At 41.5% G+C, this 19430-nt stretch overlaps 1 protein-coding gene across 4 annotated transcripts in view; it reads left to right on the top strand.

Annotated features, from left to right (window-relative positions):
- The window catches only part of LOC128638243 (gastrula zinc finger protein XlCGF26.1-like), a 61269-nt gene that overhangs the window by 11906 nt on the left and 29933 nt on the right, over window positions 1–19430 (top strand). For 2 of the 4 annotated variants that reach the window (XM_053690098.1, XM_053690097.1), the window contains exons 2-3: window positions 5980–6100; window positions 6238–6364. In XM_053690098.1, coding sequence (XP_053546073.1) covers window positions 5980–6100; window positions 6238–6364 — 248 coding nt within the window. Of the gene's footprint in view, window positions 1–5651; window positions 6144–6237; window positions 6365–19430 lie in introns of those variants that run through there. The other 2 variants (XM_053690099.1, XM_053690096.1) reach the window with 2 other exon arrangements.

Below are 19430 nucleotides of genomic sequence, written 5' to 3'. Positions count from 1 at the left end.
GGGAATGATGGATAATATAATGACAGTGCAGTGAGAGGGGAATGCTGGGTATTATACTGACAGAGCAGTGAGAGGGTAATGCCTGGTAATATACTGACAGTGCAGTGACAGGGGAATGTTGGGTAATATAATGACAGTGCAGTGAGAGGGGAATGCTGGGTAATATAATGATAATGCAGTGAGAGGGGGATGCTGGGTAATAAAATGATAGTGCAGTGAGAGGGGGATGCTGGGTAATAAAATGACAGTGCAGCGAGAGGGGAATGTTGGGTAATATACTGACAGTTCAGTGAGGGGGGAATGCTGGGTAATATAATGACAGTGCAGTGAGAGGGGAAGGTTGGGTAATGTAATGACAGTGCAGTGAGAGGGGAATGCTGGGTAATATAATGACTGTGCAGTGATAGGGGGATGCTGGGTAATATACTGACAAGCCATTTATTTTGCTAGCAGTAGGAATACTTGGGTAGTCAGGGGCTTATGTATAAACTGTGAGGAAGAGAGGGGAATGCTGGGTAATATAATGACAATGCAGTGAGTGGGGGATGCTGGGTAATTTAATGACAGTGCAGTGAGAGGGGGATGCTGGGTAATACAATGACAGCGCAGTGAGAGGGGAATGCTGGGTATTATAATGAGAGTGCAGTGAGAGGGTAATGCTGGGTATTATACTGACAGAGCAGTGAGAGGGTAATGCCTGGTAATATACTGACAGTGCAGTGACAGGGGAATGCTGGGTAATATAATGACAGTGCAGTGAGAGGTGAATGCTGGGTAATATACTGACAGTGCAGTGAGAGGGGAATGCTGGGTATTATAGTGACAAGCCATTTATTTGGCTAGCAGTAGGAATACTTGTGTGGTCAGGGGCTTATGTATAGACTGTGAGGAAGAGAGGGGAATGCGGGGTAATATAAGGACAGTGCAGTGAGAGGGGAATGCTGGGTAATATAAAGACAGTGCAGCGAGAGGGGGATGCTGGGTAATTTAATGACAGCACAGTGAGAGGGGAATGCTGGGTAATATAATGACAGTGCTGTGAGAGGGGATTCTGTGTAATATAATGACAGTGCAGAGAGACGGGAATGCTAGGTAATATACTGACAGTGCAGAGAGATTGGAATGCTGGGTAATATACTGACAGTTCAGTGAGGGGGGAATGTTGGGTAATATAACGACAGTGCAGTGAGAGGGGAATGCTGGGTAATATAATGATAATGCAGTGAGAGGGGGATGCTGGGTAATAAAATGACAGTGCAGCGAGAGGGGAATGTTGGGTAATATACTGACAGTTCAGTGAGGGGGGAATGCTGGGTAATATAATGACAGTGCAGTGAGAGGGGAAGGTTGGGTAATGTAATGACAGTGCAGTGAGAGGGGAATGCTGGGTAATATAATGACTGTGCAGTGATAGGGGGATGCTGGGTAATATACTGACAAGCCATTTATTTTGCTAGCAGTAGGAATACTTGGGTAGTCAGGGGCTTATGTATAAACTGTGAGGAAGAGAGGGGAATGCTGGGTAATATAATGACAATGCAGTGAGTGGGGGATGCTGGGTAATATAATGACAGTGCAGTGAGAGGGGGATGCTGGGTAATACAATGACAGCGCAGTGAGAGGGGAATGCTGGGTATTATAATGAGAGTGCAGTGAGAGGGTAATGCTGGGTAATATAATGACAGTGCTGTGAGAGGGGATGCTGGGTAATATAATGACAGTGCAGTGAGACGGGAATGCTGGGTAATATACTGACAGTGCAGTGAGACGGGAATGCTGGCTAATATAATGACAGTGTAGTGAGAGGGGATTCTGGGTAATATAATGACAGTGTAGTGAAGGGGGAATGCTGGGTAATATACTGACAGTGCAAAGAGACAGGAATGCTGGGTAATATACTGACAGTGCAGTGAGAGGAGTATGCTGGGTAATACAATAACAGTGCAGTGAGAGGGGGATGCTGGGTAATACAATGACAGTGCAGTGAGAGGGGGATGCTGGGTATTATACTGACAGTGCAGTGAGAGAGGAATGCTGGGTAATATAATAACAGTGCAGTGAGAGGGGGATGCTGGGTAACACAATGACAGTGCAGTGAGAGGGGGATGCTGGGTATTATACTGACAGTGCAGTGAGAGGGGGATGCTGGGTAACACAATGACAGTGCAGTGAGAGGGGGATGCTGGGTATTATACTGAAAGTGCAGTGAGAGGGGGGTGCTGGGTATTATACTGACAGTGCAGTGAGAGGGGGATGCTGGGTATTATACTGACAGTGCAGTGAGAGGGGAATGCTCGGTAATACAATGACAGTGTAGTGAGAGGGAAATGCTGGGTAATATTCTGACAGTGCAGTGAGAGGGGAATGCTGGGTAATATACTGACAGTGCAGTGAGACAAGAATGCTGGGTAATATAATGACAGTGCAGAGAGACAGGAATGCTGGGTAATATACTGACAGTTCATTGAAAGGGGAAAGATGAGTAATGACAGTGCAGTGAGAGGGGAATGCTGGGTAATACAATGACAGTGCAGTGAGAGGGGGATGCTGGTTAATACAATGACAGTGCAGTGAGAGGGGGATGCTGGGTATTATACTGACAGTGCAGTGAGAGGGGGATGCTGGGTATTATATTGACAGTGCAGTGAGAGGGGAATTATGGGTAATATAATAACAGTGCAGTGAGAGGGGGATGCTGGGTATTATATTGACAGTGCAGTGAGAGGGGGATGCTGGGTAACACAATGACAGTGCAGTGAGAGGGGGATGCTGGGTAATACAATGACAGTGCAGTGAGAGGGGGATGTTGGGTATTATACTGACAGTGCAGTGAGAGGGGAATGCTGGGTAATATAATAACAGTGCGGTGAGAGGGGGATGCTGGGTAACACAATGACAGTGCAGTGAGAGGGGGATGCTGGATATTATACTGACAGTGCAGTTAGAGGGGGATGCTGGGTAACACAATGACAGTGCAGTGAGAGGGGGATGCTGGGTATTATACTGACAGTGCAGTGAGAGGGGGGTGCTGGGTATTATACTGACAGTGCAGTGAGAGGGGGATGCTGGGTATTATACTGACAGTGCAGTGAGAGGGGAATGCTGGGTAATACAATGACAGTGCAGTGAGAGGGGAATGCTGGGTAATATACTGACAGTGCAGTGAGACGAGAATGCTGGGTAATATACTGACAGTGCAGAGAGACAGGAATGCTGGGTAATATACTGACAGTTCATTGAAAGGGGAAAGATGAATAATGACAGTGCAGTGAGAGGGGAATGCTGGGTAATACAATGACAGTGCAGTGAGAGGGGGATGCTGGTTAATACAATGACAGTGCAGTGAGAGGGGGATGCTGGGTATTATACTGACAGTGCAGTGAGAGGGGGATGCTGGGTATTATATTGACAGTGCAGTGAGAGGGGAATGCTGGGTAATATAATAACAGTGCAGTGAGAGGGGGATGCTGGGTATTATATTGACAGTGCAGTGAGAGGGGGATGCTGGGTAACACAATGACAGTGCAGTGAGAGGGGGATGCTGGGTATTATACTGACTGCAGTGAGAGGGGGATGCTGGGTATTATACTGACAGTGCAGTGAGAGGGGGATGCTGGGTAACACAATGACAGTGCAGTGAGAGAGGAATGCTGGGTAATATAATAACAGTGCAGTGAGAGGGGAATGCTGGGTAATATAATAACAGTGCAGTGAGAGGGGAATGTTGGGTATTATACTGACAGTGCAGTGAGAGGGGGATGCTGGGTAACACAATGACAGTGCAGTGAGAGGGGGATGCTGGGTAATATAATAACAGTGCAGTGAGAGGGGAATGCTGGGTAATATAATAACAGTGCAGTGAGAGGGGAATGTTGGGTATTATACTGACAGTGCAGTGAGAGGGGAATGCTGGGTAATACAATGACAGTGTAGTGAGAGGGGAATGCTGGGTATTATACTGACAGTGCAGTGAGAGGGGGATGCTGGGTATTATACTGACAGTGCAGTGAGAGGGGAATGCTGGGTATTATTGCTGGGTATTATACTGACAGTGCAGTGAGAGGGGAATGCTGGGTAACACAATGACAGTGCAGTGAGAGGGGAATGCTGCGTATTATTGCTGGGTATTATACTGACAGTGCAGTGAGAGGGGAATGCTGGGTAATATAATAACAGTGCAGTGAGAGGGGGATACTGGTTAACACAATGACAGTGCAGTGAGAGGGGGATGCTGGGTATTATACTGACAGTGCAGTGAGAGGGGGATGCTGGGTATTATACTGACAGTGCAGTGAGAGGGTAATGCCTGGTAATATACTGACAGTGCAGTGAGAGGGGGATGCTGGGTAATATACTGACAGTGCAGTGAGAGTGGGATGCTGGGTATTATACTGACAGTGCAGTGAGAGGGGAATGCTGGGTAATATAATAACAGTGCAGTGAGCGGGGGATGCTGGGTAACATAATGACAGTGCAGTGAGAGGGGGATGCTGGGTAATATAATAACAGTGCAGTGAGAGGGGAATGCTGGGTAATATAATAACAGTGCAGTGAGAGGGGAATGTTGGGTATTATACTGACAGTGCACTGAGAGGGGGATGCTGGGTAATATACTGACAGTGCACTGAGAGGGGGATGCTGGGTATTATACTGACAGTGCAGTGAGAGGGGGATGCTGGGTATTATACTGACAGTGCAGTGATAGGGGATGCTGGGTATTATACTGACAGTTCAGTGATAGGGGATGCTGGGTATTATACTGACAGTTCAGTGATAGGGGATGCTGGGTATTATACTGACAGTGCAGTGAGAGGGGAATGCTGGGTATTATACTGACAGTTCAGTGATAGGGGATGCTGGGTATTATACTGACAGTTCAGTGATAGGGGATGCTGGGTATTATACTGACAGTGCAGTGAGAGGAGGATGCTGGGTATTATACTGACAGTGCAGTGAGAGGGGAATGCTGGGTATTATACTGACAGTGCAGTGAGAGGGGAATGCTGGGTATTATACTGACAGTGCAGTGAGAGGGGAATGCTGGGTATTATACTGACAGTTCAGTGATAGGGGATGCTGGGTATTATACTGACAGTTCAGTGATAGGGGATGCTGGGTATTATAATGACAGTGCAGTGAGAGGGGAATGCTGGGTATTATACTGACGGTTCAGTGATAGGGGATGCTGGGTATTATACTGACAGTTCAGTGATAGGGGATGCTGGGTATTATAATGACAGTGCAGTGAGAGGGGAATGCTGGGTATTATACTGACAAGCCATTTCTTTTGCTAGCAGTAGGAATACTTGTGTAGTCATTGGGAGGGACTCACTGGATGAAAAAGACATGGCCTACAGCTCTTTGAGAGACAGGGACCATCATTATAGAAAAAACTAATTGCATTAACAGCCCAAGCACCATTTGTGCCGTAAGTTGTACTTGTCGGAATAGGGATTGTAAGGTATAGGGATAAAAATGGTCTAGCTCCTAAGCTTACATTCCTTATTTTTAAATAAAGATAGCAAGAGAGCAAAGAAAACTTGATAATAGGAGTACATTAGAAAGTTGCTCTCTATCTGAGTCATAAAAGAAAAAACTTGGATTTATCATCCACTCCAGCTTCCCCCGGTCATCACAAGCCATTTCTGACGTCAAATAATGGATGGGTCATCCTCCAATCACGCCGTGATTGGAGGAAGCCTGATTCCTCATTTTAGACCCAGGAAGAGGCTTTGTGACGGTTGGAGGAAGCTGGAGCGGCTGTCAAGGTAAGTATTTTTTCACAACACGAGTGAAATGTAAATTTTGATGAATTAAAGTGCCCCTGTTTTTAATCAAATTTTTAAAAACCGGGCACTTTTGCATCAAAATTTACATTCACTTTAACCATAGCGTAAAGTACAGAAGTCTTGGCATGAGATGTCACCAGTGTTTGTGTGTGGTGACCTATAGTACAAATTGTATCTTCTCTGTGTTTAGGCTGAGCCGCTCAGTTTGCGCATCACTTGCTGACATGTCTGACGACTTATATTTGACCAGTACAAAGATGACCGGGGGTATTTCCTGTAAAATCTCAGATGTCCCCGCTCTGGCTACATCGGTAAGGAGGATTAGCCATGGAAATACAGAGACACAGCCATAAGGTGCTGTGTGTGACAAGCGGTGTTGAGTGGTTGTTTATTAATAGAACCAAAATGAAGTGCTAAATAGACAACTCAGACTTTCTGACTGTTTTAGGAACAGATGGCGTTTGATGAAGTTGCGGTTTACTTCTCGGAGGACGAATGGGACACGTTAAATGATGAACAAAAGTCGCTTTATAAGGAAGTGATGCTGGAGAATTACCGCACCCTCAGCTCACTGGGTAGGTGACTTGCTCTTTGTATTGGTTCTTGTACTGATATTCACTGACCCAAAAACTCCCTCTTAATAAGTGTACAAATCCCAGGATGTATAAACAAGCATTAATAATTAATAAGATGTATCAAATAAAGCTTAAAGACCAGATCATCTTGTATTATCCAGCCATTGGACTCGCAAGATTCAATTCACACAAATGTTCTGACAATGCCACCAGCTAGCTCACCATACAACTGTCTTGTATCCTATTAGTAATGTTTACTTTATAGTTAATAGTAAATGTGGGCACATTTATCCGGCTGCAGTATCGGAGTCTGAAGCAGATAATATCACTACATTATAGGCTAGATTGCCAGTGACACGCTAACTGTTGCTCTTGGGCGATAAGGGGTATTTTATGGCTCTTTACGCACAGCGGAAATAGCATGCATATTAGGAGTTAAAAGTGAACACGTTTGCTTGAGTGCAGTCAAATTTAACGTGTGTTGGGTTAGCGCAACTTCAGAGCTCTGGTTAGCTTTAACGCATGACAAAGTAGTTGTACAAAACACATCAAATATACATTTAACAGTACAGTTACACTAATGATAACACTGTCTGATAAAAAGCATTACAAAAATTGCATTAGAAAGTTATGAGGTGTCAGATGTTAGGATTGCTGATTTATAAAAAAAAAAAAATGAATATCACACAGCACCTTACTCGGTTGCTGATTTATAAAAAAAAAAATGAATATCACACAGCACCTTACTTGGTTGCTGATTTATAAAAAAAAATGAATATCACACAGCACCTTACTCGGTTGCTGATTTATAAAAAAAAAAATGAATATCACACAACACTTTACTCGGTTGCTGATTTATTAAAAGAATGAATATCTCACAGTGCATTTCTCGGTTGCTGATTTATTAAAAAAAGATTATATCTCACAACGTGTTTCTCGGTTGTTGATTTATTAAAAAGATTAATATCTCACAGCGTGTTTCTCGGTTGCTGATTTATTAAAAGAATGAATATCTCACAGTGTGTTTGTTGCTGATTTATTAAAAAAATATCTCACAGCATGTTTCTTGGTTGCTGATTTATTAAAAGAATGAATATCTCACCGCGTGTTTCTTGTTTGCTGATTTATTAAAATATCTCAGTGTGATTCTCGGTTGCTGATCTATTGAAAGAATGAATACCTCACAGTGCGTTTCTTGGTTGCTGATTCATTTAAAAAATATATATTTTACATTGCATTTGTCGGTTGCTGATTCATTAAAATAATGAATAACTCAATGCATTTCTCGGTTGCTGATTTATTAAAATAATATCTCACAGCGTGTTTCTCGGTTGCTGATTTATTGAAAGAATGAATACCTCACAGCGCGTTTCTCGGGTTGCTGATTTATTAAAAAAATTATATTTTACATTGCATTTGTCGGTTGCTGATTCATTAAAAGAATGAATAACTCACGCCGCATTTCTCGGTTGCTTATTTATTAAAATAATTAATATTTCACAGCGCGTTTCTCAGTTGCTGATTCATTAAAATAATCTCACAGCGTGTTTCTCGGTTGCTGATTCATTAAAAGAATAGATATCTCACAGTGCATTTCTCAGTTGCTTATTCATTAAAAGAATTGATATTTTACAGCGTATTTCTCAGTTGCTGATTCATTAAAAGAATGAATAACTCACAGCACATTTCTCGGTTGCTGATTTATTAAAATAATTAATATTTCACAGCGTGTTTCTCAGTTGCTGATTCATTCAAATAATTAATATCTCACAGCGTGTTTCTCGGTTGCTGATTTATTAAAATAATATCTCACAGCGCGTTTCTCAGTTGCTGATTCATTAAAAATATAAATATCTCACAGCGTGTTTCTCGGTTGCTGATTTATTGAAAGAATGAATACCTCACAGCGCGTTTCTGGGTTGCTGATTTATTTAAAAAAAATATATTTTACATTGCATTTGTCGGTTGCTCATTCATTAAAATAATGAATAACTCACAGCGCATTTCTCGGTTGCTGATTTATTAAAATAATTAATATATCACAGCGTGTTTCTCGGTTGCTGATTTATTAAAAAAATCTATATTTTACATTGCATTTGTTGGTTGCTGTGTCAGTATATGGCCGGGTTATGATACAATTTATTTAAAAATTATTCTTTAAAATAGACCCAATTAAAATGCATATGTAAAACAATTAAAATCAATATTTATTCCTAAATTCTTTACAATAAGTTAAAGTTATAAACACATTGAATTATATTTATAGAAACCAGATTATGAATTAATACAAAGATCATAAAAAACATAATTTATGCTTACCTGATAAATTTATTTCTTTTATGATGTATCAAGTCCATGGATTCATCCTTACTTGTGGGATATTCTCCTCCCCTACAGGAAGTGGCAAAGAGAGCACCCACAGCAGAGTTGCCTATATAGCTCCCCCCTTAGCTCCACCCCTCAGTCATTCGACCGAAGGCTAGGAAGAAAAAAGAGAAACCATAGGGTGCAGTGGTGACTGAAAGTTTAAAAATAAAAATATATATGCCTGTCTTAAAAAACAGGGCGGGCCGTGGACTCAATACATCACAAGAGAAATAAATTTATCAGGTAAGCATAAATTATGTTTTCTCTTGTAAGATGTATCGAGTCCACGGATTCATCCTTACTTGTGGGATACCAATACCAAAGCTTTAGGACACGGCTGAAGGGAGGGACAAGACAGGGACCTTAAACGGAAGGCACCACTGCTTGTAGAATTTTAAAGCACGAATCACATCAAGATTGTGTAACAGACGTTCCTTCTTAGATGAAGGATTAGGACACAAAGAAGGAGCCACAATCTCTTGATTGATATTCTTATTAGAAACAACCTTAGGAAGAAATCCAGGTTTGGTACGTAAAACCACCTTATCTGCATGGAAAACAAGGTAAGGGGAATCACATTGTAAAGCAGATAGCTCAGAAACTCTTCGAGCCAAAGAGATAGCTACTAAAAACAAAACTTTCCAAGATAGAAGCTTAATATCTATGGAATGCATAGGTTCAAACGGAACCCCTTGAAGAACTTTAAGAACTAAGTTTAGGCTCCATGGCGGAGCAACAGGTTTAAATACAGGCTTGATTCTGACCAAAGCCTGACTAAATGCTTTAACGTCTGGGACATCTGCCAGATGTTTATGAAATAGAATAGACAAAGCAGATATTTGACCTTTAAGAGAACTAGCAGATAACCCCTTCTCCAAACCTTCTTGGAGAAAAGACAATATTCTAGGAATCCTAATCTTACTCCACGAGTAACCTTTGGATTCACACCAATAAAGATATTTACGCCAAATCTTATGATAAATCTTCCTGGTGACAGGCTTTCTAGCCTGAATCAGGGTATCAATGACCGATTCGGAGAAACCATGCTTTGATAAAATCATGCGTTCAATCTCCAAGCAGTCAGACGCAGAGAAATTAGATTTGGATGCGTGAACGGGCCTTGAATTAGAAGGTCCCACCTCATTGGCAGAGTCCGCGGTGGAACCGAGGACATGTCCACTAGGTCTGCATACCAAGTCCTGCGTGACCACGCAGGAGCTATCAGAATTACCGAAGCTCTCTCCTGCTTGATTCTGGCAACCAGACATGGGAGGAGAGGAAGCGGTGGAAAAACATAAGCCAGATTGAAGGACCAAGGCACTGCTAGAGCATCTATCAGTACCGCCTTGGGATCCCGGGACCTGGACCCGTAACGAGGAAGTTTGGCATTCTGACGAGACGCCATCATATCCAATTCTGGTGTGCCCTATAGCTGAATCAGCTGGGCGAATACCTCCGGATGGAGTTCCCACTCCCCCGGATGAAGAGTCTGACGACTTAGAAAATCCGCCTCCCAGTTCTCTACTCCTGGGATGTGGATTGCTGAAAGATTGCAAAAGTGATCCTCTGCCCACCTGATTATTTTGGTTACCTCCATCATCACTAGAGAACTCCTTGTTCCTCCCTGATGATTGATATAAGCTACAGTCGTGATGTTGTCCGACTGAAACCTGATGAATTTGGCCGCAGCAAGCTGAGGCCACGCCTGAAGCGCATTGAAAATTGCTCTCAGTTCTAAAATGTTTATCGGGAGGAGAGATTCCTCCCGAGACCATAAGCCCTGTGCTTTTAGGGAGTTCCAAACTGCACCCCAGCCTAGCAGGCTGGCATCTGTCGTTACAATGAGCCGCTCTGGCCTTCGAAAGCACATTTCCTGAGACAGGTGGTCCTGAGACAACCACCAGAGAAGAGAATCTCTGGTCTCCTGGTCCAGATGCAGTTGAGGAGATAAGTCTACATAATCCCCATTCCACTGTTTGAGCATGCATAGTTGCAGTGGTCTGAGGTGTAGACAGGCAAAAGGAACTATGTCCATTGCCGCTACCATGAGTCCGATTACCTCCATACACTGAGCCACTGATGGCCGAGGAATGGAATGAAGAGCTCGGCAAGTGGATAAGAGCTTTAACTTTCTGACCTCCGTCAGAAATATTTTCATTTCTACCGAGTCTATCAGAGTCCCTAGGAAGGAAACTCTTGTAAGAGGGAAGAGAGAACTCTTTTTTTATGTTCACCTTCCACCCTTGAGATGTCAGAAAAGCCAACACGATGTCTGTGTGAGACTTGGCTAGCTGGAAAGTCGACGCCTGAATTAAGATGCCGTCTAGATAAGGCGCCACTGCTATGCCCCGTGGCCGTAGAACCGCCAGAAGGGACCCTAGCACTTTTGTGAAAATTCTGGGAGCCGTGGCCAACCCGAAAGGAAGGGCCACAAACTGGTAATGCCTGTTTAGAAAGGCGAATCTGAGGAATTGATGATGATCTCTGTGAATAGGGATGTGTAGATACGCATCCTTTAAGTCCACGGTAGTCATATATTGACCCTCCTGGATCAGAGGTAGAATAGTCAGAATAGTCTCCATCTTGAATGATGGAACTTTGAGGAACTTGTTTAGAATTTTGAGATCCAAGATTGGTCTGAAAGTTCCCTCTTTCTTGGGAACCACAAACAGGTTTGAATAAAACCCTAGCCCCTGTTCCTCCCTTGGTATGTAGGTCTTCTACACAGCGTAAGAACGCCTCTCTCTTTGTCTGGTTTACAGACAATCGAGAAATGTGAAATCTCCCCCTTGGAAGGGAGCCCTTGAATTCCAGAAGATATCCCTGGGACACAATTTCTAAAGCCCAGGGATCCTGAACATCTCTCGACAAAGCCTGAGCGAAGAGAGAGAGTCTGCCCCCTACTAGATCCGGTCCCGGTACCCCTTCATGCTGTCTTAGAGGCAGCTGCAGGCTTCTTGGCCTGTTTACCCTTGTTCCAAGCCTGGTTAGGTCTCCAGACTGACTTGGATTGGGCAAAATTCCCCTCTTGCTTTGTAGCAGAGGAAGCTGAAGCGGGACCACTCTTAAAGTTCCGAAAGGAACGAAAATTATTTTGTTTGGCCCTCATCTTATTTAATCTATCCTGAGGGAAGGCATGACCTTTCCCTCCAGTGATGTCTGAAATAATCTCCTTCAGTTCAGGCCCGAATAGGGTCTTACCTTTGAAAGGAATGTTCAAAAGTTTAGATTTAGATGACACATCAGCAGACCAGGACTTAAGCCATAACGCCCTGCGTGCTAAAATGGCAAAACCTGAATTCTTTGCCGCTAATTTAGCCAGTTGAAAAGCGGCATCTGTAATAAAAGAATTAGCCAACTTAACTGCCTTAATTCTGTCCATAATTTCCTCTAATGGAGTCTCCATTTGAAGACCCTCTTCTAGAGCCTCAAACCAGAAAGCAGCTGCAGTTGTTACAGGAACAATGCACGCAATAGGTTGGAGAGAAAAACCTTGATGAACAAAACTTTTCTTCAGGAGACCCTCTAATTTTTTATCCATAGAATCTTTGAAAGCACAACTGTCCTTGATAGGTATAGTTGTACGCTTAGACAGAGTAGAAATAGCTCCCTCCACCTTAGGAACTGTCTGCCATGAGTCCCTTATGGTATCAGATATGGGAAACATTTTCTTAAAAACAGGAGGGGGAGTGAACGGAATACCTGGTCTATCCCACTCCTTAGCAATAATATTCACAATCCTCTTAGGGACTGGAAAAACATCAGTGTAAACAGGAACCTCTAAGTATCTATCCATTTTACACAATTTCTCTGGGACCACTATAGGGTCACAATCATCTAGAGTTGCTAATACCTCCCTAAGCAATAAGCGGAGGTGTTCAAGCTTAAATTTAAAGGCCGTCATATCAGAATCTGTCTGAGGAAGCGTCTTTCCTGAATCAGAAATTTCTCCCTCAGATAACAAATCCCCCGCCCCTTCAGAGCATTGTGAGGGCATATCAGAAACGGCTACTAAAGCGTGAGACAGCTCAGCATTTTTCCTTAACCCAGAGCTGTCCCGCTTTCCTTGTAAACCAGGCAGTTTGGATAAAACCTCAGTGAGGGTTGTATGCATAACTGTGGCCATGTCTTGTAAAGTAAATGAATGTGACGCACTAAAGGTACGTATGCATAACTGTGGCCATGTCTTGTAAAGTAAATGAATGTGACGCACTAAAGGTACTTGGCGTCACTTGTGCGGGCGTTACTGGTTGTGACACTTGGGGAGAGCTTGATGGCGAACCTTCATTTACTTCTGACTGAGAATCATCTACTGCTCTATTTTTAAGTGCTAATATATGTTCTTTATAATTTATAGACATATCAGTACATTTGGGACACATTCTAAGAGGGGGTTCCACAATGGCTTCCAAACATATTGAACAAGGATTTTCCATGGTATCAGACATGTTAAACAGGCTAGTAATGTAACAAGCAAGCTTGGAAAACACTGTAATCAAAGTAAATAATACTTAGAAATAAAATGGTACTGTGCCTTTAAGAGAAAAAAAGCTGCACAAGTTATGCAAAACAATGTAAAAAAGCAGTAAACTTAACAAAATTTTTACAGTAGTATCTTACAGCCATAGTAACTTTGCACAACTATGCAAATAAACAATTAACCCCTTAATGGCAAAACTGGATTGAAAAAACGTAAAAACCGGTAAAAAAAGACTTTCAGCACCTTACCACAGCTCTGCTGTGGCGCCTACCTGCCCTTCAGAACGATTTGTGGGGAAAAAACCTCCTTTACAACCCTCAAACACAGCAGGAACCTCTAGAAAAGCAGTTGGATGACTCTTAAAGAAAAGAAACTACGCAACTGAGGCGCGAAAATAGGCCCCTCCCACCTCACTCTATGTTTTGAGGCCTATTAGAAAAACACCTGAGTGTCCCTTAATTAACCATGTGGGTTAAAAAACCCTAACACAAGCCACAATGACCCCTTCAGTCCCTTCAAAAAACGTTATAATTGCATCATTTACTGAACAAACAAAAAACGTTTTTCCTAACAGTGTCACCAGTAACAAATGAGCCCTTCAAGCAAGCTGAAATTCCTATCCAAGTGTCTGAATACAGCTTACCCTTTCCCCATGGGGATATTGCCAGCCTTTTCTAGAATAAACACAGTCTGTCTAGAAAAACATAGACTGTACTTACCTCATATGCAGCTTAGCATGCAAACCGTTCCCCCAACTGAAGTTTTCCTGTACTCTTCAGCCCTTGTGAGAACAGCAGTGGATCTTAGTTACAAAGGGCTAAGATCATAATCCTCCTTGCAGAAATCTTCATCTCTTTTTCTGCCAAAGAGTAAATAGTACACACCGGCACCATTTAAAATAACAAACTTTTGCTTGAGAAATAAAAAACTAACATTTTTGTCACCACACTCGCTCTGCACTTCCTAGTTACTTAGAGTAGGCAAAGAGAATGACTGGGGGTGGAGCTAAGGGGGGAGCTATATAAGCAGCTCTGCTGTGGGTGCTCTCTTTGCCACTTCCTGTAGGGGAGGAGAATATCCCACAAGTAAGGATGAATCCGTGGAATCGATACATCATACAAGAGAAATATACCTTTACAATTTACCTTACAATATTTGCATTAAAATACCACAATAAAGTATTAGAATCTTCTGTTATTAACCAATAATTCTAGTTCAGTGTCCAATATGGATTACCAACTTACTATGCTTAATTAATAACTACCAGGGATTTAATCACAATAACCAGTTTATGTACAGTTCTTAAAGAGTTCACTATAATGACTGACTTATAAATCTGGAGTGTAAAACCCTGTCTAGCAAATAAATTATTTTTATCTACAGTAAGGCAAGTGCTAAAATATATATAGTTGCAAATATAAATTACTTAACACTAAATATGACTAGTTAAACTATATAAGACTATGAACATGAGCTTATAATAGGAATCATGCTCTTTAAATTTACCAGCTTCAATTAGACTGAAAAAACAATGAATGTATTTACTTTAAAATATCAAATTATAGTCCTTGTCATACATTACAACATGAATTAATTTATATTCCAGCGTTTTCAAATAGATTCAGGTAACCTCATACGAAGAAAGGTATTGCAAAATGGATCAGGAAGTTAGTCCCAGATTTTGCTTAAAGTGACTGTGTCCCAAAATGGCAGCAAAGTTATCAGTCAAGATTTCAGCAAACAAAGGACTAGATTTGGAGTTTGGCGCTAGCCGTGAAAACCAGCGTTAGAGGCTCCTAACGCTGGTTTTAGGCTACCTCCGGTATTTGGAGTCACTCAAAAAAGGGTCTAATGCTCACTTTTCAGCCGCGACTTTTCCATGCCGCAGATCCCCTTACGTAAATTGCGTATCCTATCTTTTCAATGGGATTTTTCTAACTCCGGTATTTAGAGTCGTGTCTCAAGTGAGCGTTAGACATCTAACGACAAAACTCCAGCCGCAGGAAAAAAGTCAGTAGTTAAGAGCTTTCTGGGCTAACGCCGGTTTATAAAGCTCTTAACTACTGTACTCTAAAGTACACTAACACCCATAAACTACCTATGTACCCCTAAACCGAGGTCCCCCCACATCGCCGCCACTCGATTAAATTTTTTTAACCCCTAATCTGCCGACCGCCACCTACGTTATCCTTATGTACCCCTAATCTGCTGCCCCTAACACCGCCGACCCCTGTATTATATTTATTAACCCCTAACCTGCCCCCCACAACGTCGCCGCCAGCTACCTACACCTATTAAACCCTAATCTGCCGACCGGACCGCACCGCTATTATTATAAAGTTATTAACCCCTAATCCGCCTCACTAACCCTATAATAAATAGTATTAACCCCTAATCTGCCCTCCCTAACATCGCCGACACCTAACTTCAAACATTAACCCCTAATCTGCCGACTGGAGCTCACCGCTATTCTAATAAATGTATTAACCCCTAAAGCTAAGTCTAACACTAACACCCCCCTAAATTAAATATAATTTAAATCTAACGAAATAAATTAACTCTTATTAAATAAATTATTCCTATTTAAAGCTAAATACTTACCTGTAAAATAAATCCTAATATAGCTACAATATAAATTATAATTATATTATAGCTATTTTAGGATTTATATTTATTTTACAGGTAACTTTGTATTTATTTTAACCAGGTACAATAGCTATTAAATAGTTAAGAACTATTTAATAGCTAAAATAGTTAAAATAATTACAAAATTACCTGTAAAATAAATCCTAACCTAAGTTACAATTAAACCTAACACTACACTATCAATAAATTAATTAAATAAACTACCTACAATTACCTACAATTAACCTAACACTACACTATCAATAAATGAATTAAATACAATTCCTACAAATAAATACAATTAAATAAACTTGCTAAAGTACAAAAAATAAAAAAGAACTAAGTTACAAAAAATAAAAAAATATTTACAAACATAAGAAAAATATTACAACAATTTTAAACTAATTACACCTACTCTAAGCCCCCTAATAAAATAACAAAGCCCCCCAAAATAAAAAAATGCCCTACCCTATTCTAAATTACTAAAGTTCAAAGCTCTTTTGCCTTACCAGCCCTGAACAGGGCCCTTTGCGGGGCATGCCCCAAGAAGTTCAGCTCTTTTGCCTGTAAAAAAAAACATACAATACCAAGGCCCCCAACATTACAACCCACCACCCACATACCCCTAATCTAACCCAAACCCCCTTAAATAAACCTAACACTAAGCCCCTGAAGATCTTCCTACCTTGTCTTCACCTCACCGGGTTCACCGATCTGTCCAGAAGAGCTCCTCTGATGTCCTGATCCAAGCCCAAGCGGGGGGCTGAAGAGGTCCATGATCCGGCTGAAGTCTTCATCCAAGCGGGGCAGAAGAGGTCTTCCATCCGATTGAAGTCTTCATCCAAGCGGCATCCATCCGGAGCGGAGCGGCAGCATCCTGAAGACCTCCGACGCGGAACATCCATCCTGGCCGACGACTGAACGACGAATGACGGTTCCTTTAAATGACGTCATCCAAGATGGCGTCCCTCGAATTCTGATTGGCTGATAGGATTCTATCAGCCAATCGGAATTAAGGTAGGAATATTCTGATTGGCTGATGGAGTCAGCCAATCAGAATCAAGTTCAATCCGATTGGCTGATCCGATCAGCCAATCAGATTGAGCTCACATTCTATTGGCTGATCGGAACAGCCAATAGAATGCGAGCTCAATCTGATTGGCTGATTGGATCAGCCAATCGGATTGAACTTGATTCTGATTGGCTGATTCCATCAGCCAATCAGAATATTCCTAGCTTAATTCCGATTGGCTGATAGAATCCTATCAGCCAATCGGAATTCGAGGGACGCCATCTTGGATGACGTCATTTAAAGGAACCGTCATTCGTCGTTCAGTCGTCGGCCAGGATGGATGTTCCGCGTCGGAGGTCTTCAGGATGCTGCCGCTCCGCTCCGGATGGATGCCGCTTGGATGAAGACTTCAATCGGATGGAAGACCTCTTCTGCCCCGCTTGGATGAAGACTTCAGCCGGATCATGGACCTCTTCAGCCCCCCGCTTGGGCTTGGATCAGGACATCGGAGGAGCTCTTCTGGACAGATCGGTGAACCCGGTGAGGTGAAGACAAGGTAGGAAGATCTTCAGGGGCTTAGTGTTAGGTTTATTTAAGGGGGGTTTGGGTTAGATTAGGGGTATGTGGGTGGTGGGTTGTAATGTTGGGGGGCTTGGGTATTGTATGTTTTTTTTTACAGGCAAAAGAGCTGAACTTCTTGGGGCATGCCCCGCAAAGGGCCCTGTTCAGGGCTGGTAAGGTAAAAGAGCTTTGAACTTTAGTAATTTAGAATAGGGTAGGGCATTTTTTTATTTTGGGGGGCTTTGTTATTTTATTAGGGGGCTTAGAGTAGGTGTAATTAGTTTAAAATTGTTGTAATATTTTTCTTATGTTTGTAAATATTTTTTTATTTTTTGTAACTTAGTTCTTTTTTATTTTTTGTACTTTAGCAAGTTTATTTAATTGTATTTATTTGTAGGAATTGTATTTAATTAATTTATTGATAGTGTAGTGTTAGGTTAATTGTAGGTAATTGTAGGTAGTTTATTTAATTAATTTATTGATAGTGTAGTGTTAGGTTTAATTGTAACTTAGGTTAGGATTTATTTTACAGGTAATTTTGTAATTATTTTAACTATTTTAGCTATTAAATAGTTCTTAACTATTTAATAGCTATTGTACCTGGTTAAAATAAATACAAAGTTACCTGTAAAATAAATATAAATCCTAAAATAGCTATAATATAATTATAATTTATATTGTAGCTATATTAGGATTTATTTTACAGGTAAGTATTTAGCTTTAAATAGGAATAATTTATTTAATAAGAGTTAATTAATTTCGTTAGATTTAAATTATATTTAACTTAGGGGGGTGTTAGTGTTAGGGTTAGACTTAGCTTTAGGGGTTAATACATTTATTAGAATAGCGGTGAGCTCCAGTCGGCAGATTAGGGGTTAATGTTTGAAGTTAGGTGTCGTCGATGTTAGGGAGGACAGATTAGGGGTTAATACTATTTATTATAGGGTTAGTGAGGCGGATTAGGGGTTAATAACTTTATAATAATAGCGGTGCGGTCCGGTCGGCAGATTAGGGGTTAATAAGTGTAGGCAGGTGGAGGCGACGTTGTGGGGGGCAGATTAGGGGTTAATAAATATAATATATGGGTCGGCGATGTTAGGGCAGCAGATTAGGGGTACATAGGGATAATGTAAGTAGCGGCGGTTTACGGAGCGGCAGATTAGGGGTTAATAATAATATGCAGGGGTCAGCGATAGCGGGGGCGGCAGAATAGGGGTTAATAAGTGTAAGGTTAGGGGTGTTTAGACTCGGGGTACATGTTAGAGTGTTAGGTGCAGACGTAGGAAGTGTTTCCGCATAGCAAACAATGGGGCTGCGTTAGAAGCTGAATGCGGCTTTTTTGCAGGTGTTAGGTTTTTTTTTCAGCTCAAACAGCTCCATTGTTTCCTATGGGGGAATCGTGCACAAGCACGTTTTTGAGGCTGGCCGCTTGCGTAAGCAACTCTGGTATCGAGAGTTGAAGCTGCGTTAAATATGCTCTACGCTCCTTTTTTGGAGCCTAACGCAGCCTTTATGTGGACTCTCAATACCAGAGTTATTTTTATGGTGCGGCCAGAAAAAAGCCGGCGTTAGCTACGTGGGTCGTTACCGACAAAACTCCAAATCTAGGCCAAAGAGATCTCTTCTATCATTTTGCATGAGGTGATAATCCCCACCTTTTTTTTTTTTTTTTTAAATTTTCAAAAGAGCTTTATTAAAGTCAAAAGAGATTACAAATCATATAGTTGTTGTGCAGAAAATAGATTGTTGAATGTTACAAATTGTCATGACTCAAACATATATATATACAATCATGTATCTTAAATGTAATGTACAAACCCATCAAACATTTATAGCAAATTTGACTATGGTTAATCAACAATATTCACCGAGCTCTTTCATTAGCCCCCTATAACTAAGATAGAGGCCGCTCTTGGGCCAGTTCTTATGCTTAAAAAACATTCAGGGAGATTATTAAATATAAAACATTTACATATAGCACCAAGCACCATATTTAAAGACATTGTGAGACAACACATTTC

Source organism: Bombina bombina, chromosome 8 (assembly GCF_027579735.1).
Source record: "Bombina bombina isolate aBomBom1 chromosome 8, aBomBom1.pri, whole genome shotgun sequence".
Taxonomy (NCBI): domain Eukaryota; kingdom Metazoa; phylum Chordata; class Amphibia; order Anura; family Bombinatoridae; genus Bombina; species Bombina bombina.
Note: the sequence above shows the minus strand (reverse complement) of the source record. Positions and strands in the feature narration are given on the sequence as shown.